At 40.7% G+C, this 23524-nt stretch overlaps 1 protein-coding gene across 1 annotated transcript in view; it reads right to left on the reverse strand.

Moving 5' to 3' along the window:
• Positions 1-2626: 2626 nt before the first annotated feature.
• rheb (Ras homolog, mTORC1 binding) overlaps positions 2627-23524 on the reverse strand; it is a 70542-nt gene continuing 49644 nt past the window's right edge. The window contains exons 3-8 of the mRNA XM_033043916.1: positions 16681-16748; positions 12481-12563; positions 9732-9788; positions 9597-9644; positions 8334-8415; positions 2627-4015 (exon numbers count right to left, since the gene is read on the reverse strand). Coding sequence (XP_032899807.1) covers positions 3923-4015; positions 8334-8415; positions 9597-9644; positions 9732-9788; positions 12481-12563; positions 16681-16748 — 431 coding nt within the window. The 3' untranslated portion in view covers positions 2627-3922. The remainder of the gene's footprint in view (positions 4016-8333; positions 8416-9596; positions 9645-9731; positions 9789-12480; positions 12564-16680; positions 16749-23524) is intronic.

The following is a 23524-nucleotide window of genomic DNA, read 5'->3' on the forward strand; positions in this document are numbered from 1 at the left end:
AGATAATGAAGATTGTTGTCAAAACTTGCAGTAGGATCTTGATCGGTTGGGCGCGTGGACTGGGGAATGATTGTCGGAATTTAATAGAGAAATGTGAGGTGCTGCATTTTGGGAGCACTAACATGGGCAGATCCAACACAGTAGGGCTCTGGGGAGTGTTGTAGAGCAGATGGATCTAGGAGTACAGGGACATAGTTCATTGAAAGAGGCATCACGGAGACCAGCAATGGGACTCTGCCTTGGATTTGATCCATTCTTCCTCCATATGTGCCCGTCATGGCCTAATCCAATGCAAAGTCCTTCACAAAGTCCACTACACAAATGCAAGATTATCTAGAATTTACCCCGCTGTTAGGGACACCTGCAACAGATGTAATCAATCCCCTGCCAACCATAGCCATGTTTTGGTCTTGCCCTAAGCTAGCAGCCTTTTGGAGGAGTGCTTTCGACTTGATAAGCAGAGCCAACGGCTAGACTATTCCTCCAAACCCACTGTCAGCCATTTTCGGTACCCCTCCCAACACCAACCTCTCTGTTGCGGTGAAACGGGTCCTAGCTTTTACAACCTTGTTAGCCCGGAGACTGATCTTGCTTAACTGGAGGCTCACCTGTCCCCCAACACACGCCCGCTGGATTAAGGAGGTGCTTTACAATTTAAAGCTTGAAAAACTTAGGTTCTCTCTCAAAGGCTCTACCAAGACATTCCTAGATACATGGAACCCTTTCTTGGAACTTGTTAACTCTCTCAACTTGTCCCCGGACTCCGAAGAGGACTGAGTGCTCTCCATCATTGTTCTGCTCTACTGCAGCTGCTCTCCCCTTAACCCCCCCCCCCCCACCCTTATTTATTTAATTACTTGCTTATTTACTCTCATTAGTGACCCCCCCCTTTTTTTTTTTAGTACTTTTTGTTTCATTTATCTTACCATATTTGTGTAGATGTGTATGTATGTGAGTGTTGTTTGTCCCCGTTTGGTTCCGACCTGATTCGGGTGGGTAAGGGTAAGGGCTTTGAGGGTCGCTTACATACTGTTGCACAATTATGCCTTGACTGTCACTGTCTGTTATCATTGTATGTATGCAAATTGCTGTGAAATTCAAATAAAAAGATTTAAATAAGAAAGAGGTATCACGGGTAGATAGTGTGGTCAAAAAAGCCTTTGGCACATTGGCTTTCATCAGTCTGAGCATTGTATAGAAGTTGGGAGGTCATGTTGCAATTGTATCAGATACCAACACCACCCCCCACCCCCCACCCCCCACCCCCCCAAACATCCAGTGAATTGGCCTCCATTGCCTTCTGTGGCAGAAAATTCCACAGGAGCTTGAAAACTGTAATGTCCAGGTTCAGGAACAGCTTCTTCTCGAAAGCCATTAGGCTATTAAACGCAAAATAAGCTCCAACACCTCCAAATAAGCTCCGAACTATAGACTGTTATTGTTAGTTTTTTTCTCGTGTACATAAATGTATGTGTATTTGCGAGTATATGTGTGTACAATTAACTTTTTTTTCTCAATTATTATATTGTTTACAGTGTACTATGTTTACATATTCTGTTGTGCTGCATTTAATTGTTCTATCTGGGACATGAGACAATCAAAAACTCTTGACTCTAGGGAAAGGTTGAGCACTCTATTCGTTGGAGTACAGGAGCACGAGGGGTGACCTTATAGAGTACAAAATTATGAGAGGAATAGATCGTTAAATGCAGAGTCTTGCCCAGCGCATGGGAATCGAGAGCCAGAGGACATAGGTTTAAGGTGAGGGGGGAGATGGAATAGAAACCTGCACGGTAACGTTTTCACACAAAAGGTTGGTAGGTGTATGGAACGAGCTTGAGGCAGTGCAAGATTTAAGAAAAAATTAGATAAGTACATGGATAGGACAGGTTTCGAGAGATATGGCCCAAATGCAGGCAGGTGGGACTAGTTGGAAAGAAGGGTCTGTTTCCATGCTGTAAGACTATGAATGTATTAGGGAAATAGCCAAAGATAGTCTCCAAACCAAGGGGGCGAGAATGCTCATGACATCAGTCAGAAAGGAAAAATAAATTGAACAATTCCACTTTGAAAAATCTCAATATATTATTGCTGGCAGCACTCTACCCATTATCAGAGGGAGTTGTATATCCTTGTACACTGTTCAAATGTTGAACCCTTGTCATCTGCCACAAAGTTTGGGCAAAGTTTTTAAATTTTCTTTTGCAGTTAGTTTTCTCACCAACTTGAAACATGGACTCCAATAAATGCAACCTGTGCAATGTAGACATCCCAAGCAACTATGTGAACGGATATGGAGCAATCAGTCGAACCGACCTCATTGGACGAGTGTTTCAAAGGTGTCCCCTCAACCTTTCCGATTTGAGCTGCTCATTTCCAGTCACGAGCTCATAATTTTTAGGAGCAGAATTAGGTCTAGTTTACTTCACCATTCAATCATGGGCGATTTATCTTTCCCTCGCAACCCCATTCTCTTACCTTCTCCCCATAATCCCCGATACCCTTACTAATCAAGAATTTGTCAATATCCGCCATTAAAATATCCATTGACTTGACCTTCACAGCTGCTCATGTTCTGTTATGACACCAACTCAAAATCAAGCCACTCAAATAGTTCTCAATCAAATGAGGTGAAATTAAAATATTTTTATTGCATTTCTGACCAATCATAGCAATATTTTCATCATGTGTTGTAAATTGCATTGCCCAAGTGTACAGATCAGTAGGAATTGCAACAAATTTACACTAGAGACAAACTAATATTTCATCTTTCTTTAACTTAAAACACAAATATTTCCATTTCTGCAGGTGAACAAATCTCATCTACGCAAGGACTAAATCCCACTTTAAATTACCCTGTATGCAGAAATTACAGTTAATGATTGAATAGGACATTACCAATCCTTCAGTGGGGTTTGTAGATTGAGGAAAAAGTGAGAAACCAATTTGTTTTCACTTATGCCTCAGAATGGAAATTAAAAGGCGGTCCATGTGATGATTTATACACAGGTACCGATGCAAATAATTACTGAAGGGCAGTGGGTTTAAGAATGTAGATTATAAGGCAATAGCACTACTGCAGATTGTCAACAACATTAATCACGTTATATTTTGGAGAAGAAAAAAAAAAATCACACCCAGCTGAACGGCAATTTCATAAATATATACATTTTGTTGCATTGCATGTTAGACCTCCCAAATCTCAATTTTGACTGCTGAAACCCCATTGAAATACAGTAGAAATCAGCACGCAGTGAACTACTGTCTTCCAATTCATGAAGGTTGGTATGCTTTAAAAAAAGTACACTAGTTAGAACAAAAAGCAGGTGTCAGTCAACGTTAGGGTCCCGTGAGCTGCTTTCAGAGCAAGAACAAAAATGTAAGCTCATAAATAAAACCCAATCGATTGTTTTTAAAATACCTTTGTATAATACAGAAAATCTGGTATAAACAAAAGTCTTCCTACAGTATATTTCTACCAGCAAGTATTAAAAACAAATCCGTTTGCTGCTAACTTTTATTTACAAGTATACATACAACACATGAGGAAAAACACTGATATATCCAATCCCGTGTGTAAGTAGTAGTGTAACAATATGCACGCTTTAAGTTTACAATCTACTTCCCAACTGACATTCATACTACATGGAAAATGAATGTTGGCAAATGACTACTCATTGCTCGTCAAGAAATACAATGTACAATTCGAAAAATAGGAATTGCCTTTAAGTACTTTTTTTTTTTTAAACGCAGAAGTGAAGCCATTTGCTAAAAGGGTCAGAATTGAACGCAAGTGAGGGAAAAAAAGGAAGTCTCTGACCATCTGTCGAACTGGTAGAAAGAAAGGCAGAGTTTTTTTATTTGAAGGGAGAGTGGCAGAAAGCCTCTTCAAGTAAAGCAGTTTCTGTGTTGTCTTCAGGGCTCACATTACTGAGCATGAAGACTTTGCTTGCTGACAGCCTCCATCTGCCCTCTCTGCCTCCATGATTATTCGCTTAAACACCTCAACTGCGGTCTGAAAGAGAAGAGAGAAAACATTTAAAGTGTTCATTTGTAGTCTCGGGTCGAGGAAGATTCTTGCCAAAATTAAACCTTTCCTACCCATCGTCTTTTAAATGTTACTAGACCAAGGGCAGACCCGTTGGGCCTGCTCCCCCAACGCAGCCGTTCCCTACCCGTAGCCCCCACGGGAGACGTGGTCCTCCAACTCAAGCGGCTCAGGAATGAGCAGTGCGGCTGGTTTTAAATGGCGTCTTTGAGGCGAGATGCGGGCGCCAGCAGCCGTTATGGTCGCTGGCCAGCAGGAGGCGACAAAATGAGTGAGTGGGGGGGGAGAAGGATTTAATGAAAAATGTGGACATAAACATAACGAAATCTAATGAGTGGATGGTTGGAATGAAAAGTGAAATGTCTACCGAAATGGCTGCTTCTATGGGTGAGAAGCCAGTTTATTTTTGAAATATTGGGGGGTGGGGGGAGAAGGATTTGATTAAAAAGGTGTACTTAAACACAACGAAATGTAATGAGGAGCGGATACTTAGAAAGAAAAGTGAAATCTCTACCGAAATGGAAAAGATCTCGGCGATTGTGCGTCTGGATTCGGCGTGGCAAGGAATCAAAGAAAGAAATGCAGCCGGCAGCCGTACATGTAAATGGATCCATTCCGATTGGACATCTGCGATCATCGGCCATTCCGATTGGACATCTGCGAGTATTGGGCATTGTGACATCACACAATGGAACGAATCGAAAGGCAGAAAGGCAGCCGGACGGCAGGCGGCAGCCACAGAGTTTTATATAATAATAGATTATTGTACCTGCCTCATTGTACCAACCAAAACTAATCTCCAAACCCCTAGGCCTGGGAGGTCAGCACTCTCCTCTGGTTCCTCAAATTCCTGGCGCATCAAATGCAATCAGTATTGAAGACAAAACATCCACCACGATTATTCTCAACATTAGTGCCCTGCAAGGCTGCAATCTCAGCCCCTTTGCCATATTTCCTATACAGATAGTGTGGAAATAGGCCCTTTGGCCCACTGTCCGCACCAACCAGCGATCACCCCGTACACTATCCTACCCACTAGGGACGACTAACAATTTTACACCAAGGCCAATTAACCTACAAACCTGCGCGTCTTTGGGATGTGGGAGGAAACCAGAGCACTAGGAGAAAGCCCATGCAGTCAGAGGGAGAACGTACAAACTCCATACAAACAGCATCAGTAGTCAGGATCGAACTCTAGTCTCTGAGGCAACAGCTGTATGCCGCCCACAGACTCTTGCCCAAATACACGTTTTATGAGTGAAATGATAATCCAGAAACATGAGAAAATCAGTGGTTTATAGCAGCACAGTGGCCCAACTGGTAGAGCTGCTGCCTCATAGCGCCAGAGACCAGGGTTCGATCCCGACCTCAGGTGATATCCGCGTGGAGTTTATATGTTCTCCCTTTAACTACGTAGGATTCCCCCCCGGTGCTCCAGTTTACACTCGCATCCCAAAGGCATACAGGTTATAGTTTAATTGGCCACTGTAAATTGCCCCGAGTGTGTAGGCAAGAGGCAGAATCTGGTGGAAGTTGACGACAATTTGGAGAGGATAAAATTGGATTAGATTGGTGCTGGATTAGTGTAATGGGTGGTTGATGGTCAGCGTGGACTCCCTAGTGGGCCAAAGGGCCCATTGCCATGCTGCATCTCCCAACACAGCAGAGAATTTACATTGTTAATTAAACAAATTGAAAATAAAAAGCTGGCATTAGCCATGGCAATTGTGAAACTAGCAGACTGTTGAGAGAAACGCAAGCCCTTTAGGGAAATGAAACCCGCGCCCTTACATCAGTTTATTGTCGCTAGAGTACATAAATGTGGTCAGCTCAGCTGCTTCCCCTCCACCAGAAACATGCCAGCAAGCCTGGCCTGTATGAAAGGGCAGGAGTGGTAGAGTTGCTGCCTCACAGCGCCAGTGACCTGGGTTCGATCCTGACCTCGGGTCTCTGCGACTGTGTGGGTTTCCTCAGGTGCTCTGGGTTTCTCCCACATTCCAAAGACGTGCGTTTTTGCAGGTCTTCTGTAAATTGCCCCTGTGCAGGATGCAGAAGTGGGATAACATGGAACTATTGCGAACAGGTGATCAATAGTCAGCATGGACTCGGTGAGCCGATGGGTCTGGTTTCTCTAAACTAATAATTTGAGGTTTTTGACAAACACGCTATCAGCGCAGGGAATGAAGAGACATAGACCACATGTAGGCAGATGGGATCCGTTCAAATTAACATCATGGTTAGCACAGACATCATGATCTGAAGGATCTGTTTCTGCACTGTACTTTCTATGTTCAAGATTAATTATGGATATTTTTAAGGCAGATTCTTGATTAGTAAGGGCGTCAAGGGTTATGGGAGAAGGCAGGAGGATGTGGTTAGGAGGGAGAGATAGATCAGCCATGCTTGAATGGCTGATTAGACTTGATGGGCCAAATGGCCTAATTCTGCTCCTATCACATGACATTATCTTAAATTCAGTACCATAAATACAGTGTTTTTCAGATTCCCCAGTGTTAATTTTGAATTATGCTAAATGTGATAGCCTTTGTGACATTTAATACAAAATGAAGCCAGTCAAAACTTGCCTTTAAACTGGAAGTGGTTCTTAACCCGCCAAACTGCCAATTGCTGGGCGTTTAAAATATGTCTGTAGCAGCAATGAATCTGCAGCCTCACTGACGTGGCACTGGGCCATGCGATGAGGAATGTTATTGCTTTTCTCAACTTTGGCAGACTAACCTTTCTCCGTGAGCTGAAGGAAGAGAGATCTGACTACATGCTTACAATCAAAGTCACAGATATATAGAACAGAAATTGGCCCTTCGGCCCAACCCATCAATGCTTGTCATCCATACTCAGCCCATTTTCCTGCATTTTTTTGACATGGAAAAGGCAGGTAATAGTGACCATTGAAATGAATGGGCTTCAGTTGAAACTGATCTGGTACATAATTCACCTGATCCACTATGAACTCAACGCAAAGCCCCAACCATCAATTGCCTGCACGGATTGGGAGCAACTCCACAAAGGAACTGCAGAATCACTTTAGCTTTTCTTCCCTCTACCCTGTGAAGGATCCCCACCAGGAATTTTACTCTCGGAAGGCGACTGAATGAAAATGACCCACAAAAGTGCCTCAATGCAAGATTTAGAGGCTTATGGTGGTGGTGGAGTTTAAGAACAGATGGAGAGGGTAGGGGGCTTAGAAATGTGAAACTAGGATTGGTCCTTGCTGTGGTGGCAAAGTTTACTTTAGTGATACAACGCAGAAACAGGCCCTTCGACCCACTGAGTCGGCATTGACCAGTAATGTTCCAAATCAGTTGTTAAGTGGAGATTGGGAAACAAATTCTGCAAGTCTATTAGAAAGTTATGCCTCCATACAATGACCTGCTTTTTGCATGGACTCTAGGGAAAATAAAAAACAGCCGGAAATAGTCAGCATCTGCGTGGAGAACAACAGAGTTCACATCTCACATCTACAACTATTCAGCAGATCTGAGCACCCAACTGTATTCAGTATTTTCTGCCTTTCTTTGCAATTTATGCAGTCCATGCTCAGTGTAGAACTGGGAAGTGTTGCAGTACCAGAGATGCAGTATTTCAAAGTGTGTGTTAAACCAAGACTTGCTCATCTATTCTATAAAGCATCTTATAATACTTTATGTAGAACAAGGAAACTTTGCTAAGATGAAAAAAGATAAAGTGCTGGGGGAATTTAGTGGGTCAGGCAGGATCAGTTTGGACCGGTGCCCTTTTTGAGACTGAAGATTGAGCCTGAAGGGCATCAAGGAACTGCAGATGTCAGTTTACAAATAAAGCCAGAAAGTGCTGCAGCAACTCAGCAGGTCAAGCAGTATCTCCGGAGGGAATGGATAGGTGACGTTTCAGGAGAAGGAGCCCAAACCCAAAACATCACCTATTCATGTTCTCTACCGATGCGCACTGTCCCACTGAGTTCCTCCAGCACTGATTTGATGCTCAAGAATCCAGCATCTGCAGTTTGTGTCTCCAGCTCTGCTAAGATGCCAAAAGCAATATTAATTGATGAACAAGCATGTAAAGAAAATCAAACCCTCTAACCACTTCTCTTGTGCAGGCAACCACAATGCAGAAGCTAACTGACTTATTTCCCTGCCAGAAGATTGATGCATTTTAAAGTACTTCAGTGAACAAGGTCTTTGGGATGGTCCAGCTGTAACCTTCTGTCACTGAAATCCAAACACAAATCATAGTTTAAATAAAATATTGTTTCATATCCATCAATCAACTTTGTAGTCCTCACCTGATTCTCTTTAGCAGAAGATTCCATGAAGGCAGCACTCCAGGAATCTGCTAAGCTTTTCCCTTCTTCGAAACTGATCACCCTAAAAACATTTTTTTTTAAAACATGGAAAAATCAACTATTTGCAATTGTTGCATGGATCAGAATGAAAATGATCAGCAAGATCCTAAAACAATCTTACGCCTTCTGTAGAAATTCAAAGGAAAACAAAGCAAATCCATTGGCATTAAAATCATGTAAATTTAAACATCTGCTGCAGATGACTGCAATTGAAAAGGGCTTGTCATGAAGAAACACAGTGTGCATTTATTTTACGATGGTCCGTGGCACTGACGTTCTTAGCTCTGTTTAGTCGGATATTTGAGGATGAACTAAGATTTGTCTTCAAAATCTGGAAGGGTTAACACTCGGACAGACCAGTATCAAATGATTCAAAGTTCCAAAACCCTATTTTAATAATGATGCCACATTGTCCTAATGGTGCACATCAGTTAAAAGCTTTCCAAAGATATATTGGGACAAGAGAAAAGATTAAACATATGGAAATTTATAGCGTTCACTCAAAGACCAATTTGGACCAAATTAAATTCCATTAAAGGGGGAACTTAGCATGATGTGTCCACAGTATCTTTTACTGCAACGTATTTGCAAAATTCATGCTGCTGAAAATTTAAATTAAATTCATTTAATTAAAATTTCCCATTAACTTTTCAGTTGTCACTTTACACAATTGTTAATAACTGTACAGTTAATTTCAAAAATGCATGCCCTTTGTTATCATCCCTCAGGGTAAAAAAAAAAAGCTGCATGTACAAAGCCACGCAGTTTTCCATAATACCAGAGGTGATTTAACATATTTCTGGCAGTCATTTCTTGGCAAGCAGGTTCAGTGGCTGAGAGGAAAAGTGGAGAATAAAGCCTGCTGCAAACTCCTTCAGATTATTTAAATCGATTATTTAGGACAATACCAGAGGTATTAAAGTCTAGACAGATGTACAATAAATGCTGGCATCTTCTGGTTTCATTATGCATAGCCACTGCAAGGGCTGGCTGGTGGTCAACAAGAGAAACTGGAAAGACTTACATTTTAATGGTAGCCATGTGCACGTCAATGGTTTGTTTTGGGATGCATCCATTCTTAATGTAAACCAACCAATGTGATAATTTGTGTGGGATTTTGCTTACACTCGAGAATCTTTAAATGAAATGGTTATCACAATTTCTGCACTGATTCTGAGAACTGTGCCTGGAATCTCCACTCACCTTTCCATATGTAGATCCTTCTTATTTCCAACCAACATAATGGGCACTCTACAGTATAAAACAGAAACAAACTTAGACTGAGGTAGAAATAAAATCTGGAAAAAAGACTGAAATTTGCATTTTTAATTTACTTACTGAACTTTCCCCACCATATCCAGCAATTTTTCATGAATCACTTTGATCACCTCAAAACTGCAGACATGTTAAGAAAAATAGAATTATTACATCTTGTTCAAGTCAAAAGCAATTATCGTGTGCACCAGGAACGGAGCAATGAAGTTCTTGCTGCTTGCAGGCACATTAACAAAATATACAATGAATAGTGAATTTATAGATACATGGACAATAGGTGCAGGAGTAGGCCATTCAGCCCGAGCCAGCACCGCCATTCAATGTGATCATGGCTGATCATCCACTATCAGTACCCTGTTCCTGCCTTCTCCACATACCCCTTGATTCCGCTAGCCCTAAGCCCTCTATCTAATTATCTTTTGAATGCATCCAGTGAATCGGCCTTCACTGCCTTCTGAGGCAAAGAACTCCACAAATTCACAACTGTGTAAAAAAGCTTTTCCTCATCTCAGTTTTAAATGGCCTACCCCATATTCTTAAACTGCGGCCGCTGGTTCTGGACTCCTCCAACATAAAACATGTTTCCTGCATCTAGCATGTCCAATCCCTTAATAATTTTATATGTTTCTATAAGATCTCATCTCATCCTTCTAAATTCCCAGCCTCTCCATTCTTTCATCATATGACAGTCTTGCCATCCCGGTAACCAATCCTACCCAATTTTAAGTCCAAGCCAACAAATAATACAACCAAAGGACACAAAGTGCTGGAGTAACTCAACAGGTCAGGCAGCACCTCCAGTGAACATGGATAAATGTGATGCTTGTGGTCGTGACTCTTCTTCAGACTGATTATAGGATGAACTTCTCTTCAAGATTTTAATCAAATTGTATTAAATTTTCAGTTGTGATTCAAAAAAGTTAGGATAACTTTTGAGTGTAACCCTCACATCCAACTATATAAAGTAATCCTTTTAAAGCTAACGTAAGAATAATTGGTACGATAATGAAACAGAATTTGGAATAGTTTCAATACTCCCACTGTGATTCAACTACACTAACGCTTGGACCACAACTCTCATTCCTGTGACAACAATTACACAAAAAGTAACCGATACAGATAATGGTTTACTTTTGATGGATGGTTTATTCCAAATTTTAAAGATAAAGAATTTAAATTATTTGACTCGTGTTCCAGATTTAACTTAATCCTATAGTTTGGCTCCAACACTTCCAACAAATGCACTGTAAAACAATTGACTACAGGATGATTTGCAATTCCAAAAATCCTCAATATCCAGTGGTTTCCCATGAAACAAAGCAATTGTTTTGAAGCTACAAACAAATAACTCATTCAATCTACGATTGGAAGACTACTTTAGATATGGCAAAGTGATTTGCAAACAGATTTATTAAAAATGTAAACAGTCATGCTGAAAGGTTCAACTTGTAAACTAATTCATCTCCAAATCGAGTTGCCTTTCTGGCAAATATCTGCGTGGGCACATGAAGAATTCATATGGATTTTTACATTTCACAACAATTTACATTCTTGTTAATAGATGCTACTCCCACTTGCAGAATAGAATTTGGGAATTAATTTCCCCAGTTTAGTACTAGGCATAATGTTTTAATTAATATTCAAAGGTTCAAAGGTTCTTTATTAGTCACATACACCAATTGGTATAGTGAAATGCTTATTGCCAATGCAGCACATAAAATAAAATAAAAATTAATAAAAAAATTAATAAAAATCCAGACATAACAATAATAAAGAAATTTAAACATAAAAAACATCCCCCCACAATGGTTCCCATTATGAGGGAAGGCACAATGTCCAGTCCCCATCCCCATGTCCACCCATAGTCGGGCCTATTGAGGCCTCCGCAGTCGCCTTTACGGAGGCCCTTCTCGCCGGGTGATGGTGCTCCAGCGTCGGGAGAATCCTCATAGCGGCATGGGAAACCTGGAACGGCCGCTTCCTTACCGGCTTCCGAAGCCGACAGGCCACGCTGGATGGAGCTCCACCACTGGCTATCTCGGCGAGAGATCCCAGGCTCCCGATGTAAAGTTCAGTGCCGCCGCCCGTGGCTGGACGCTCCACAGACCCGCAGCTCCGCGATGGTTTTTTATCGGCGGTCTCAGCTCACCGTAGTTCCAGTGCGGCGACCCGGGCAAAGCATCGGCCGGTCCGGTCCGCGATAGCGCTCCAGCGCTGTGCTGCCGCCGAAGCCGAGGTTCTGGCCGGTCCCGACAGGAAACGCCGCTCCAGGCCCGCTGGTAGGCCGCGAGGACGGGTCGAAGGTGCTGCCCGGAGAAAAGCCGCCTCTCCGACCAGGTAGAGACCCTGAAAAGCAGTTTCCCCTTGCAAGCCACTAAAAAACTGACAAAAATGGAAGATTGCTATTTATCCCCCCCCATAAACTGCCCTTCACAATGGGAATTGAAAGACAACACACAATACCAGAACGGAAATTAAAGATTAATCACGATACAGGTATTAGACACTGAAAATATTTTAGCCTTTGCGAATGTTATTCTGCAAGATTGATTATTTAATGTCATACAACATTAAAGCAATCACTCCAATAATACCATATAACCACTGTTCAGCATTTTTGAAAAATTACCAGCTCTGCCTTGCATTAAAAAGCACCTTTTCTAAAGTTGGCTATAATTTTCTGAATTATGCTGAACAATGAGGCAACTATAATAAGGCATGCAAATAACTGCCATATAAAGCAAAAACACACTGTTGCAAACTAGTGCGCCTAACTAGCTAAATGTGTACAAAAATGAAGAGAAATGCTTACCTTTTGTTAGATGTAACTGAATATACCAAAATGTACCCATTAATGTCAATGGAATACGTCTGAGGGAAGATAGAGTATTCATCCTAATAATTAAAAAGACAAATATCAGGATGTCAGGCTAATGACTCATCAATATTTATCAAATTGCCAACAGTTAGACCAGTGGTTCCCAACGTGGGGCGTACGCCCCACAGGGGGGCAATTTGATTTTTAAGGGGGGCAATTGAGCGCGACTGAGGAGGTCTGGGTCCAAATTTTCGATTTTTATTTTTTTGGATTTTCCATCAGGTAAACATATGTAGTTTATGTTTCAGATGTGATTTTGAGTAAATAATTTTTTGGGGGTAAAAAAGGGGGGGGCATCAGGATTTTAGAGGTGATTAGGTGGGGCATGGCCAAAAAAAGTTTGGGAACCACTGAGTTAGACTCAAGCAAAGTACAAATCATGTCTTGCAATTTTACTTGGGAAGGATTTCAGCATGAAAATTCAGGTTTACTGTATAATGCAGCAATGGCAAAGCTTTAATAGAAAGTTTAATTTTATTCCATCCTTCCGGTCTTTGATGCAGCGATGTTCCAGAAGGCAGACTTCTAATTAAATTGTACAAAATATTCCAGCACATCTGCAGGGAAATGGTGTTAGGATTATTTCTTTGTTGTTCACATATGTAATGTTTCCATCATAAATAAAATGGTGGATTATTTGAGTGCCCACATTAAACTCATCTTGAAATATATTAGACAGCGAAAACAAAAGACTGAAAAAATTAAATTAGTGCAAAAACCCAATTAAAAAATGGTTTAATGGTGCTTTTATTAAACAACTTTTGAAATGAGTGCATGGTAGTGCAAGAGATGATTCTATTGCTGAGGTAGAATGAGGGTTGGGCACATCAGTTCAAGAACCCGATGGTTGTAGGGAAGTAGCTGCTTCCAAACTAGGTGGTGTGGGATTTCACGAGTTTGTACCTCCTGCCCAATGGTTGCAGCTAAAAGAGGCCACAGCCCAGTTAATAGGGATTCTTGATGATAGATGCCACTTTGAGGCACCACCTCATGCGGATGCTTTTGATAGAGGAGAGATTTATGTCAGTAATAGACCGGGCAGAGTCCACCACTCTCTGCAACCTCCATTTCTGTGCATTGGAATCGCCATGATTAACCAGTTTGGTTACTTTCTGCAGTGCATCTGTAGTTTTGTCAGAGTATTCGGTGACATGTCAAATATTTATAAACTTCTGTACACTTTGCAAGGTGGCATGGTTAGTGAGTTTGAGGATGACACTAAAATGACACTGGTAGCATTGTGGACAGTGATGGTTATTTAAGGTTACAACAGGATCTTGGATACAAATGGGTCAGAAGGCAGAGGAACTGCAGGTGGAGTTTGATTCAGATCAATATGTGAGGCGTTGCATTTTGATAAAACAAACCAGGGCAGACCTTATAGTAAATAGTAATGTCCTGGGGAGAATCACAGAAAATAGTCATGGTTATACAGCACAGAAACAGGCTCTGCAGCTCATTATCCACTGCAACCAGGTTGCCGAACTGAACTAGTCCCTGGAAATTAATTTGATTCGGGAAGGTTTAAGTTACAAGGATAGGCGTGATAGGCTGGGCCTTTGTCCCCTGGAGCAGAGGTGGCTGTGGGATGATCTTATAGAGGTTTATAAAATCAAAGAGACATAGATAAAGTGAATAGTCTCCTCCCCAGGGTAGGGAAATCTAAAACTAGTGAGCATGGGCTTGAGAGAGAAAGATTTAAAAAGGATAAAAAGTGATGCTTATAGATAATGAGCTGCTGCAAGATGTTATAGAAGTGGGAACAATTATGACTTAAGACACTTGGATACAAAGGTTGGGATATGAACCAGACCCACGCAAGTGGGTCTGGCTGTTAGGTGACTTGATCAGCATGGTCAAGTTGAGCTGAAGGCCTGTTTCATGCTGCATAGCTTTATGACTATAGATAGTGGAAGAGGTTTCAATTAAAGCCCGTAATCTGGTTATCTTGCATTATATTTAGATATGTTTAAGAAGGAACTGCAGATGCTGGAAAATCGAAGGTAGACAAAATTGCTGGAGAAACTCAGCGGGTGCGGCAGCATCTATGGAGCAAAGGAAATAGGCAACATTTCGGGCCGAAACCCTTCTTCAGACTATTTCCTTCGCTCCATAGATGCTGCCTCACTCGCTGAGTTTCTCCAGCAATTTTGTCTACCTTATATTTATACATGGTATCTTTCACATGATAAACGTCAGAAGAGTAAGATCAAAGACAGAAGTGAAACCAGATCGTAGTAATCAGTAGGCAACTGATGACAGTGAAGATGTGGTATTTGGAGATGGGTCACAATTGTGCAGAGTTGGAGAATAGTGACAGTGATCAAAAAGAATAGCAGGTACAGGCATCTTAAGATGGCCAAGGGAGGACAGCAAAGAGCATTTTGGAAGCCCACATTAAAATAATTCACTGCAGGTTAGGATATGGACAAGGGTCTTATAATTGATGTTTTGAATGAAAAATAATCCAGTAAGACCCTTTACAAGCATGATTCTGGTAATGGGGCATTCAGCTCAACACTGGCAATGAATAACAGCATGCTCATGCTTTTCAACTAGGAGACAAAATGGAATGGTGAGTTAGAGGGAAATGTTTTCGGAGGAGGTTGATCTTACAGATCAAATTGAAAAAGATTCCAGCTTATCTAGTCACTGATGTCATACACCAAGAGAACAACAGAGCAATAATTGAAAGAGTTGTCATTGCACATTTAATAAAGGAGCAGAGTCCACATCCCAGGTGATGTACTGGAAGGCACAGACAAGCATATAATAGGGCCTGGAATGGAATTTTCTAACTTCCGCAATGAAGTGGAGACATGTACAAGATGCTTATCTTGGGTGGGGATGCAACTGAGTGATGATGGGATTAAAAATGCATGCAATAACATTTTCTATAGAAAAAAAGGTGAGATAGAATGCTAGTTCAGTACATTTTAAGGAACTGAGGTGCAATCAAGAAATAATTTACAAATAATGAAACTAAGTTTAATAGCCCTTTGTGTGGATGACAGCTTTGAAAGCTGCTTGAATCAAAAATATCATCTCATATGAATCAAAGGTTGATTGGCTGAGTAATAAATTAGTGCCAGGAGGCTCTGGTTACTCAAATAGGCGATGACAATACCAAAGAGCAATGATTGCCCATCCCAGATGCTCACATCAGTGGCTGAAAACATAGCTTCTCTGAGCTGGTCCAGTCAAGACATTTGTCAGTTGTGGACCAAGGAGACGCAAGTCTGACCTGACGATAGTTCAATCACACACCTGACTCCTTGTAAATGTTAAAAAACCTTTGAGGTGTCAGAATGGAATTCATTTGCTCCAGGACATTAATGTCCAAGAAGCGTGTTGTCATAGTATTAACGCGGCTCATCCAGTAGTTTCTGCTCAATAGTGAATACCAGGGCTCCAAGCAATGATTGAATCACTGAATACAAAGGGTATGTGGACAAATGGGCAAAGTAGCTCCCATCATCTACAAAAAGCTAGAGATCATGATTTTTAATAAGGTATACTACAGTGAAGCAAAATAATCTTAAAAAGCTGTAGAGGTGGAGGGGGCAAGAGGGAACTCTGGAAAACAGTGGCAATGCTCGATAAGAAAGATGAAAGCAACTAGCTGTCTCTTAGCAACACCAAAAATAAAGCGTTTGCACAGAAAGCTTAATATAATGGAATTGTAAAGACATGGTAGCTCCCACTTCGAAATAATAGATCTTATTTGATTTTCTATTGAGTGAAAAGTGAATAATTAATTTTATTCAGATTGCATTCATTTTGGTAAAAATGACTTTCTTGCAGTAAAGCAGATAACCTTCTTGTCATCCGATCCCAGTAGTTGAATAGCATAGAGCAAAACTAAATATCATTGAAAGATGTCAGTTTAATTATCAATACCACTAGCTCAGTTGATGCAATTTTGTTTCACGACCTGCTGCTTTTGTTCAGTAACAAGTAATACATGGAAGAACTGGACTGCCTTCACTAATTACTACAGTTATTATAACTTCATAACTATGCAGAATTATTTTACTACATTCCACTCCAAAACAAGTTGTGCAGCTCTATTAGATTCACACAACACACAGATCATACTGGATATCTCCTAGAACCATTCCCCTGAACCCTTACCTGTCCAGCTGTGTCCACAAGCTGCAGGTGGTAATCTTGCCCATTCACCGTAATCAATTTAGTAAATGCTAAAAAAGAAAACAAAAAAAATGGTTAGTTCCCAAGAAAATAATTATTTCATTTTGTTTTAAAACAAAAAAATAAAAATAATAAAAGGTATCCTAAAATTATGCCCTGCAATGTAACATTTGGAAATGTCACCGATATCCAAAATGGGACTTAGGCTTGACATTTGAAATATGACCAGAAATTCCAAAGACAAAACTAAAGGCAACAAGACTCAAGGCAACAAGCAATCCATTGAGACTGCAAAATTTAGCAGCTTCAACAATTTCAAGGGGAAGTCGCTTTTCTAAAAAGACTCCTAATTATAAGATTGAGGGCCAACACCAATGATGTCAATATTGAGTTGGAAAACCAAAACCATAGTAGTCATCCCCATGTTATGAATGCTTGACTGATGAACAACCCATTAATATGAATGACCTTCCACAATATTATTTAAGTCGTACGTACACACGTGATTTTGACACCATTCATAATAATACTGCAGAGATATAGTTACCAAAGGGTGATGTGCATCTTCCAACTTTTAGACAAAAATCGACGTAAATGTTTATATAAACTGAAATCGTTCAGTGCCTGGGGAAGGCCTGTATTTCATAAATTCAAATATGGTAAAGAAAATTCCTAAGCATTAAGATTATCAAAAAAAAACCCCAATAACCTAGCACAGGAAACACCACATGCTCAGCAAAAGCCATGACATTTCCAGTGAATGCAGTGGTAATCTGTCAATTAAGAAATATGACGAGTTCACCAAATTATACTATACTGCTCTACGACAATGAAGAATACTTAGCCAGAGCAACCTGAACTTAGGCTTTAACCCAAGTCTCTCCCAGTTGCCTAACAATTAATTCCCCCCTTTTCTCCCCTTACCACACACCCATTTCTCTCCATTTTACCTCAATTGGCCATTTAGCCAATCGTATCACTCTCATTTGTATCCACTTGTTAGGCTTTGTCCTGCCCCCACCTTCCTTTTCAAGTTTTTGCTCCCGCAGCCCAAGGGTCCCAACCTACAACGTCACCTGCCCATTCCCTCCCCAGACGCTGCTTGATCCGCTGAGTTCCACCAACATTTTGCGTTGTACACTAACTTGCACATCGCTTTTAAAATGTGAGGGGGATACAATGAGGCCTAACACCTAGGACAGGGGTCGGCAACCTACAGCCCACGGGCCGGATTCGGCCTGTGACCCGAAATCATCCGTCCCGCAGGCGTATATTTTGTTCAATTAGTTTTCATGACCTGGGAACTGCAGCCAGTCCCAGGGCACGCAGGCGACCTGGAAACTACAGTCAGTCCCGGGGCACGCAAGTGACCTAGGAACTGCAGCCAGTCGCGAGGCATGCAGGTGACCTGGGCGCTACAGCCAGACCTGGGACAAGCGAGCCAACCTGGGAACTGCAGCCAGTCCCAGGGCACGCAGACGACCTGGATGCTACAGTCAGACCTGCCAGCCAACCTGGGCGCAACAGCCAGTCCCGGGGCAGGCAAGCCGACCTGGGACTGGCTGTAGCGTCCATGTCACAAAACATGGGGGGGGGGGGGGGGGGGGGGGGATTTCTGCCTATGTTAGCCAAAATGTTCCACATAAAAAATGGTGCTCCCTGTGTGCAGTTCTCCACTGAACTGTGCTTTAAATTCCATAGTGGTGAATCCACTGCCACGAGAAGCAAGTGTGCAACTACTGTGCCAAAGGGCCCTGGATCCCAGCCATAAGAAAATTGCTCTGGCAGCTTATTTAATTTTCAGAATAAAGGTTTCTAACACTGAAGATATTAGAGCAGCTAACATTAAGAGGGCAATGGAATATAAAAATCAGAATATTTTGTGTTAATAAGGTTTTCTAATCAAGCATCATTAATATTGATGATTGGTTACACGCAGTCTGCCCTAATTGTATTACAGGCTTGTGCTCACTCCCAAAGGAATGCAAGCGCATGGATGGAAATAGCTGGTGATGTGCTGAACACAGGCAACATCAATGAACCCGTTTAACAAGCAGATGCTGACACCACACTTGTTTCCTCGGATAAGGGCAACCAACCAAAACCTGCTCAGGGAAGGGGAAGAGAAAGCACAGTAACCCCAGAGAGTAGTGCCAGCAATTATTTATCTTCTGACCCTTCTGATTAGGGTGAACAGAATTCAATACAAGGCATACACACATTTCCAAAATCAACCCAGAGGTAATGATTCCTGGTGATATAAAACAATTTAAATATCAGAAGCTCCCAAAGTAGATTTTTGGGCTGTTGGGACATTGGCGGTTTCTGAGCAAAGCACATTTTGGCTCATGCTTGATGCATATAACACTCAGCAAATATAATTTTATTGTCTACTCATTAGAATTCTTTATATTTGCCCCCACAAGACTGCACAAAAAAACCTATAAAGAAACCCCCATAATACATAGTGGAATACGAATTTGGAAACAAATAAAAAAAGATTTAAAATTGAATAATATACCACTCTGCCTTCCCATTGTAAATAATCCTTTATTCAAATCATCCTTTATGGACAAAGGTTTCACACAATGGAAAAATCATGGAATCAAAAATATAGGACATCTTTATGGGAAAGGTACTTTTCTTTCATTCCAAGAGTTACAACTGAATTATGGACTGCACTCAAATAATTTCTTCAGATATCTACAAATTAGAGATTATGTTAAATCTAATACACAAGTTTACAGGAATAGGGAATCAGAAATTCTTGATGAATGTCTGAACAAGCATCCTAATACTGAAAAACTAATAGCTTATATTTATAACACCTTACTAAATAACGAGGTACCACCGACCGAACCATATAGATACAAATGGGGAAAATGAAATAGGTCATCCTATCACGAAAGATATGTGGGACGAAAGTTTACAACAAATACATCAATGTTCATTAAATGCCAGACATACTTTAATACAATTCAAGGTCTTACATAGACTACACTTCTCTAAAATAAAACTAAATAGAATCTTCCCACAAATCTCTCCTATTTGTGATAAATGTCTACATTTAGAGGCTAATTTAACACATACGTATGCAAACTGTATAAAACTTAAACATTTCTGGACAGATATTTTTGAAATAACTTCAGAAGTTATTAATACAAAACTGGACCCAGACACAAAATTAATAATACTTGGAGTATCAGAACAAAGCTTAACACTCACAACAAACCAAAGAAACTTCCTCAATTACAGTATAATAACCGGAAAAAAATTAATATTAAAATTTTGGAAAGGCCCTACAACCCCCACAATTAAAATGTGGATTACGGAAATGTCGGAGACCCTATACTTAGAAAGAATTAGACTTGTCTTAATGGACAAACAAGATCTTTTCCATAAAATTTGGGCTCCATTCATTAACTATCTGAAGGGATAGATTGGCACAGCACGAGGACCCAGCTGAAACTTGAACTCAGGAACAGATGAAAAACTATGCTCTATACTTTATAACCTACGAACCTATCTCCATTGATGTATTACAGGTAACCCATTCCACCTCCCTTGTTTTTCTGTTGTGTTGTTTTGCTTTCTTTTTTATCTGTAACTTTCTACCCTCTCTTTTTCTCGCTTTCTATAAAAAATAAAAATACTAGAAGCAGAAGTAATTGATAATGGAAAATTTTAATAATGTATGACTGATGTATATGAAAAGTTTTTTTTTACTATAATATGTAACTACATTTTATAATATGTCTACTTCTAATAAATAAATAAAAAATAAAAATAAAAAAAGATTTCTTTATTAAATTATTTTTTTTGCATTTCTTCGTTAATACAGGTGGTTACACAAGGGTGGCACAGTGGTAGAGTTGCTGCCTTACAGTGCCAGAGACCCGGGTTCGATCCCGACAGCGGGTGTTGGCTGTACGGAATTTGTATCTTTTCCCTGACTGTGAGGGTTTTCTCCAGGTACTCAGTCTTCCACCAACACTTCAAAGGTGTACAGCATTGTAGGTTAATTGGCTTCGGTAAAAATAGTAAATTGTCCCTAATGTGTAGGATAGTGCTAGTGAACAGGGATCGCAGGTTGATGCTGAAGGGCCTGTTGCAACCCTGTATCTCAAAATAAACAGATGTTGATTTTATCATTATCTTTCTGTGAAATAGAAGAGAACAGTATAGCATTGGAACAGGCTATAGCCTTTGGCCCAACTTACCTGTACCAACCATGTTGTCAAATTAAACTTATCCTTCCTGCCTTCACATGGTCCGCAGCCCTCCATTCCCCGCCTGTTCGTATGCCTGTCTAAATGTCTCGAGCATCACTGTTGTGTAGGCTTGCACCTCCTTCCCCTGCATGCATTCCACGCACTGATCATTAAAACAGCATTCCTAGCACATCTCCTCAACCCCCCCCCCCTCCTCAACTTAAAGCAATGCCTTCTAGTATTTGACATTATCATCTTGGACAAGAATGTCTACACAATTTATGCTCCTCATTCTTATATACTTTGATCGTCTCTCCTCAGCTTAGAATACTCAGAAAAAAAATCCTAGTTTGCATAACACACACACCTTCCCCTCCTCATGTGTTCTAACACCAAACCAATTTTTGAATCCATTCTATCAGATCACCATGGATTCCACGTGCCTTATTCTTCTGGATTAAAGTCCATGCAGACAACATCCACTGCCCGGCCTGCAATCATCGTCACCTCAAAAAACGCGTCCAAAGGCATGACCTGCCCCATACAAAGCTTCTTATCTAAGAGATGTGCTACATTAAAACCACTGGATAGAACGGAATAACGATTTTCAAATTTTCTTTTAAATCCAGTTTCCATTATGATCAACAGAAGGCTGGTTCAGAAACCCACCACATCTCTACTCAACCGCATAAGAGCAATTCCCCATCTGTACCTAAACAAGTGAACACGTGAAGAGAAATGGACAGATGACATTTAGGATCAAGAGTCCTGGATTAGAATATTTCTCAAAGGATGCCCAATAAACTCATCAGCACTGGCTGCAGGTGAATACGGAAAAAATGCAGGATTTCTTTTGGCAAATAATGCAATTCACTGGCAGTCTGATTAAGGTTACTTAAGGGCACTGGTTAAGTTATGTACTGTCATCAGATTCCAATTACTTTTTATTAGACCAGTTCTATGGCATGAATACGAAGCTGTCACTGGTGGTTATGACAACCATGTACAAAAACTGCTTAGATTCAGGAATAAAATGTATTTGGAAACATTTTGCACTGGCTTTCTTTATCTGCTCTTCACCAGTCTACAGGGATTCAGAGCCATACGGCACAGAAACAGGCCTTTTTTCCTAAATTGCCCATGCTGACTTAGACGCCCCATCGACGCTAGTCCCACCAGCCCACATTTCACCCATATCCGTCTACACCTTCAAAAGCTGCTAAGCATGGATTCACATTCGCTCAACTAAATTTTAGCCACTTAAGCAGGAAGGATTGCTTAGACAAATGCAAAATAATACAGGGGCTATATTAACTACAAAACAATCCTGAAGTATACAACATAAAATGTGACGTGCAGCAAATTACGAGGACAATAGTGATAGACCAAGTAATTGTAGATAGCTTGATGGAAAGGGCAATGGGAGATGATAGATTAAGATGTTACATTTTGGAATGAACAATAAGAGGCAAAAAAAAGGGTTCAAATCTAATAGGAGCACAAGAACAATATAGGCACTTCCAATTACTTTTTATTAGACCAGTTCTATGGCATGAATATGAAGCTGTCGGCACATTTGATTAAAAGCTGAAAGTGATTTTTTTAAAGTATCTTCCTCAAAATTTGGCACAGAAACAGGGACACAAGGCCAATTTGTGCAGATCATCGTGCAACCACTGGCACCAATCCCATCTTTTACCCAAATTCCCACCAACTGCCCCTCACATACCACTCACCGGGTCCAGAGGCCAATTAACCTACCAACCCATACATTTTGGATATAGGAGAAAACAAGAGCAGTCGGAAAAACCCCATGCGGAATGTGCAAACTTCACACAGACAGCACTGACGGGGGGAGAAGTTCAAACCGGATTAATGGAGCTGATACAATGACATTGCAGCTCTTGAACTTTACAGGAAGCAGAGTAGAGTTCAAGTGAGAGGTTTTACTGAAAATGTTTTACGCATTTATTTGCTCATGAGCATTGTACCCAATTCTGAATGTCACATACCTAGAAAACAATAACGGCTTCAGGGGGGAGCAGAAAATGTCTACTAAATGACTGATTTTACAGATGATAGAAGATCGTGTGGTTATGTGGTTAAGTTGGAAAAACCGGGACTCCTCTCCTTGGAACAGAGGTTGCAGATAGTATTTAATATAATGAAGGACACAGAAAAGATTACACAGTAAACTATTCCAACTGGCAGAGAGATCAAGAACAGGCGTCCTTGTATGAAAGTGACTGAAAAACCCAAAAGTGGCTAAAATTTTAGTTAGGGCTTGCAATGCACTGCCAAACTTGGGTGTGGATGCAGATTCAATTAAAGCATTCAAATGGGAGATGAAACCATTCAAAATGAAATATAATATGAAAGGTTTGTGAGAAATGCATATAACTGGATAGCCCAGTCAGTGTCAACTTCCCCAGGTTTAATAGTTACAGCATAGAACGAGGCCAATGATGGCTATTCAAATAGCTCATATGCAAAATGGTGTAATTCTGCATTGCAACTTTTATATCTCAAGACAGTATGTTTGTTGATATTACAAACGAGGCAATTCTCCAATTCTTCCAACATTCCATGTTATAAAAACAATTTATCATGGACGA

The sequence above is a fragment of the Amblyraja radiata genome, chromosome 2 (genome assembly GCF_010909765.2).
Source record: "Amblyraja radiata isolate CabotCenter1 chromosome 2, sAmbRad1.1.pri, whole genome shotgun sequence".
Taxonomy (NCBI): domain Eukaryota; kingdom Metazoa; phylum Chordata; class Chondrichthyes; order Rajiformes; family Rajidae; genus Amblyraja; species Amblyraja radiata.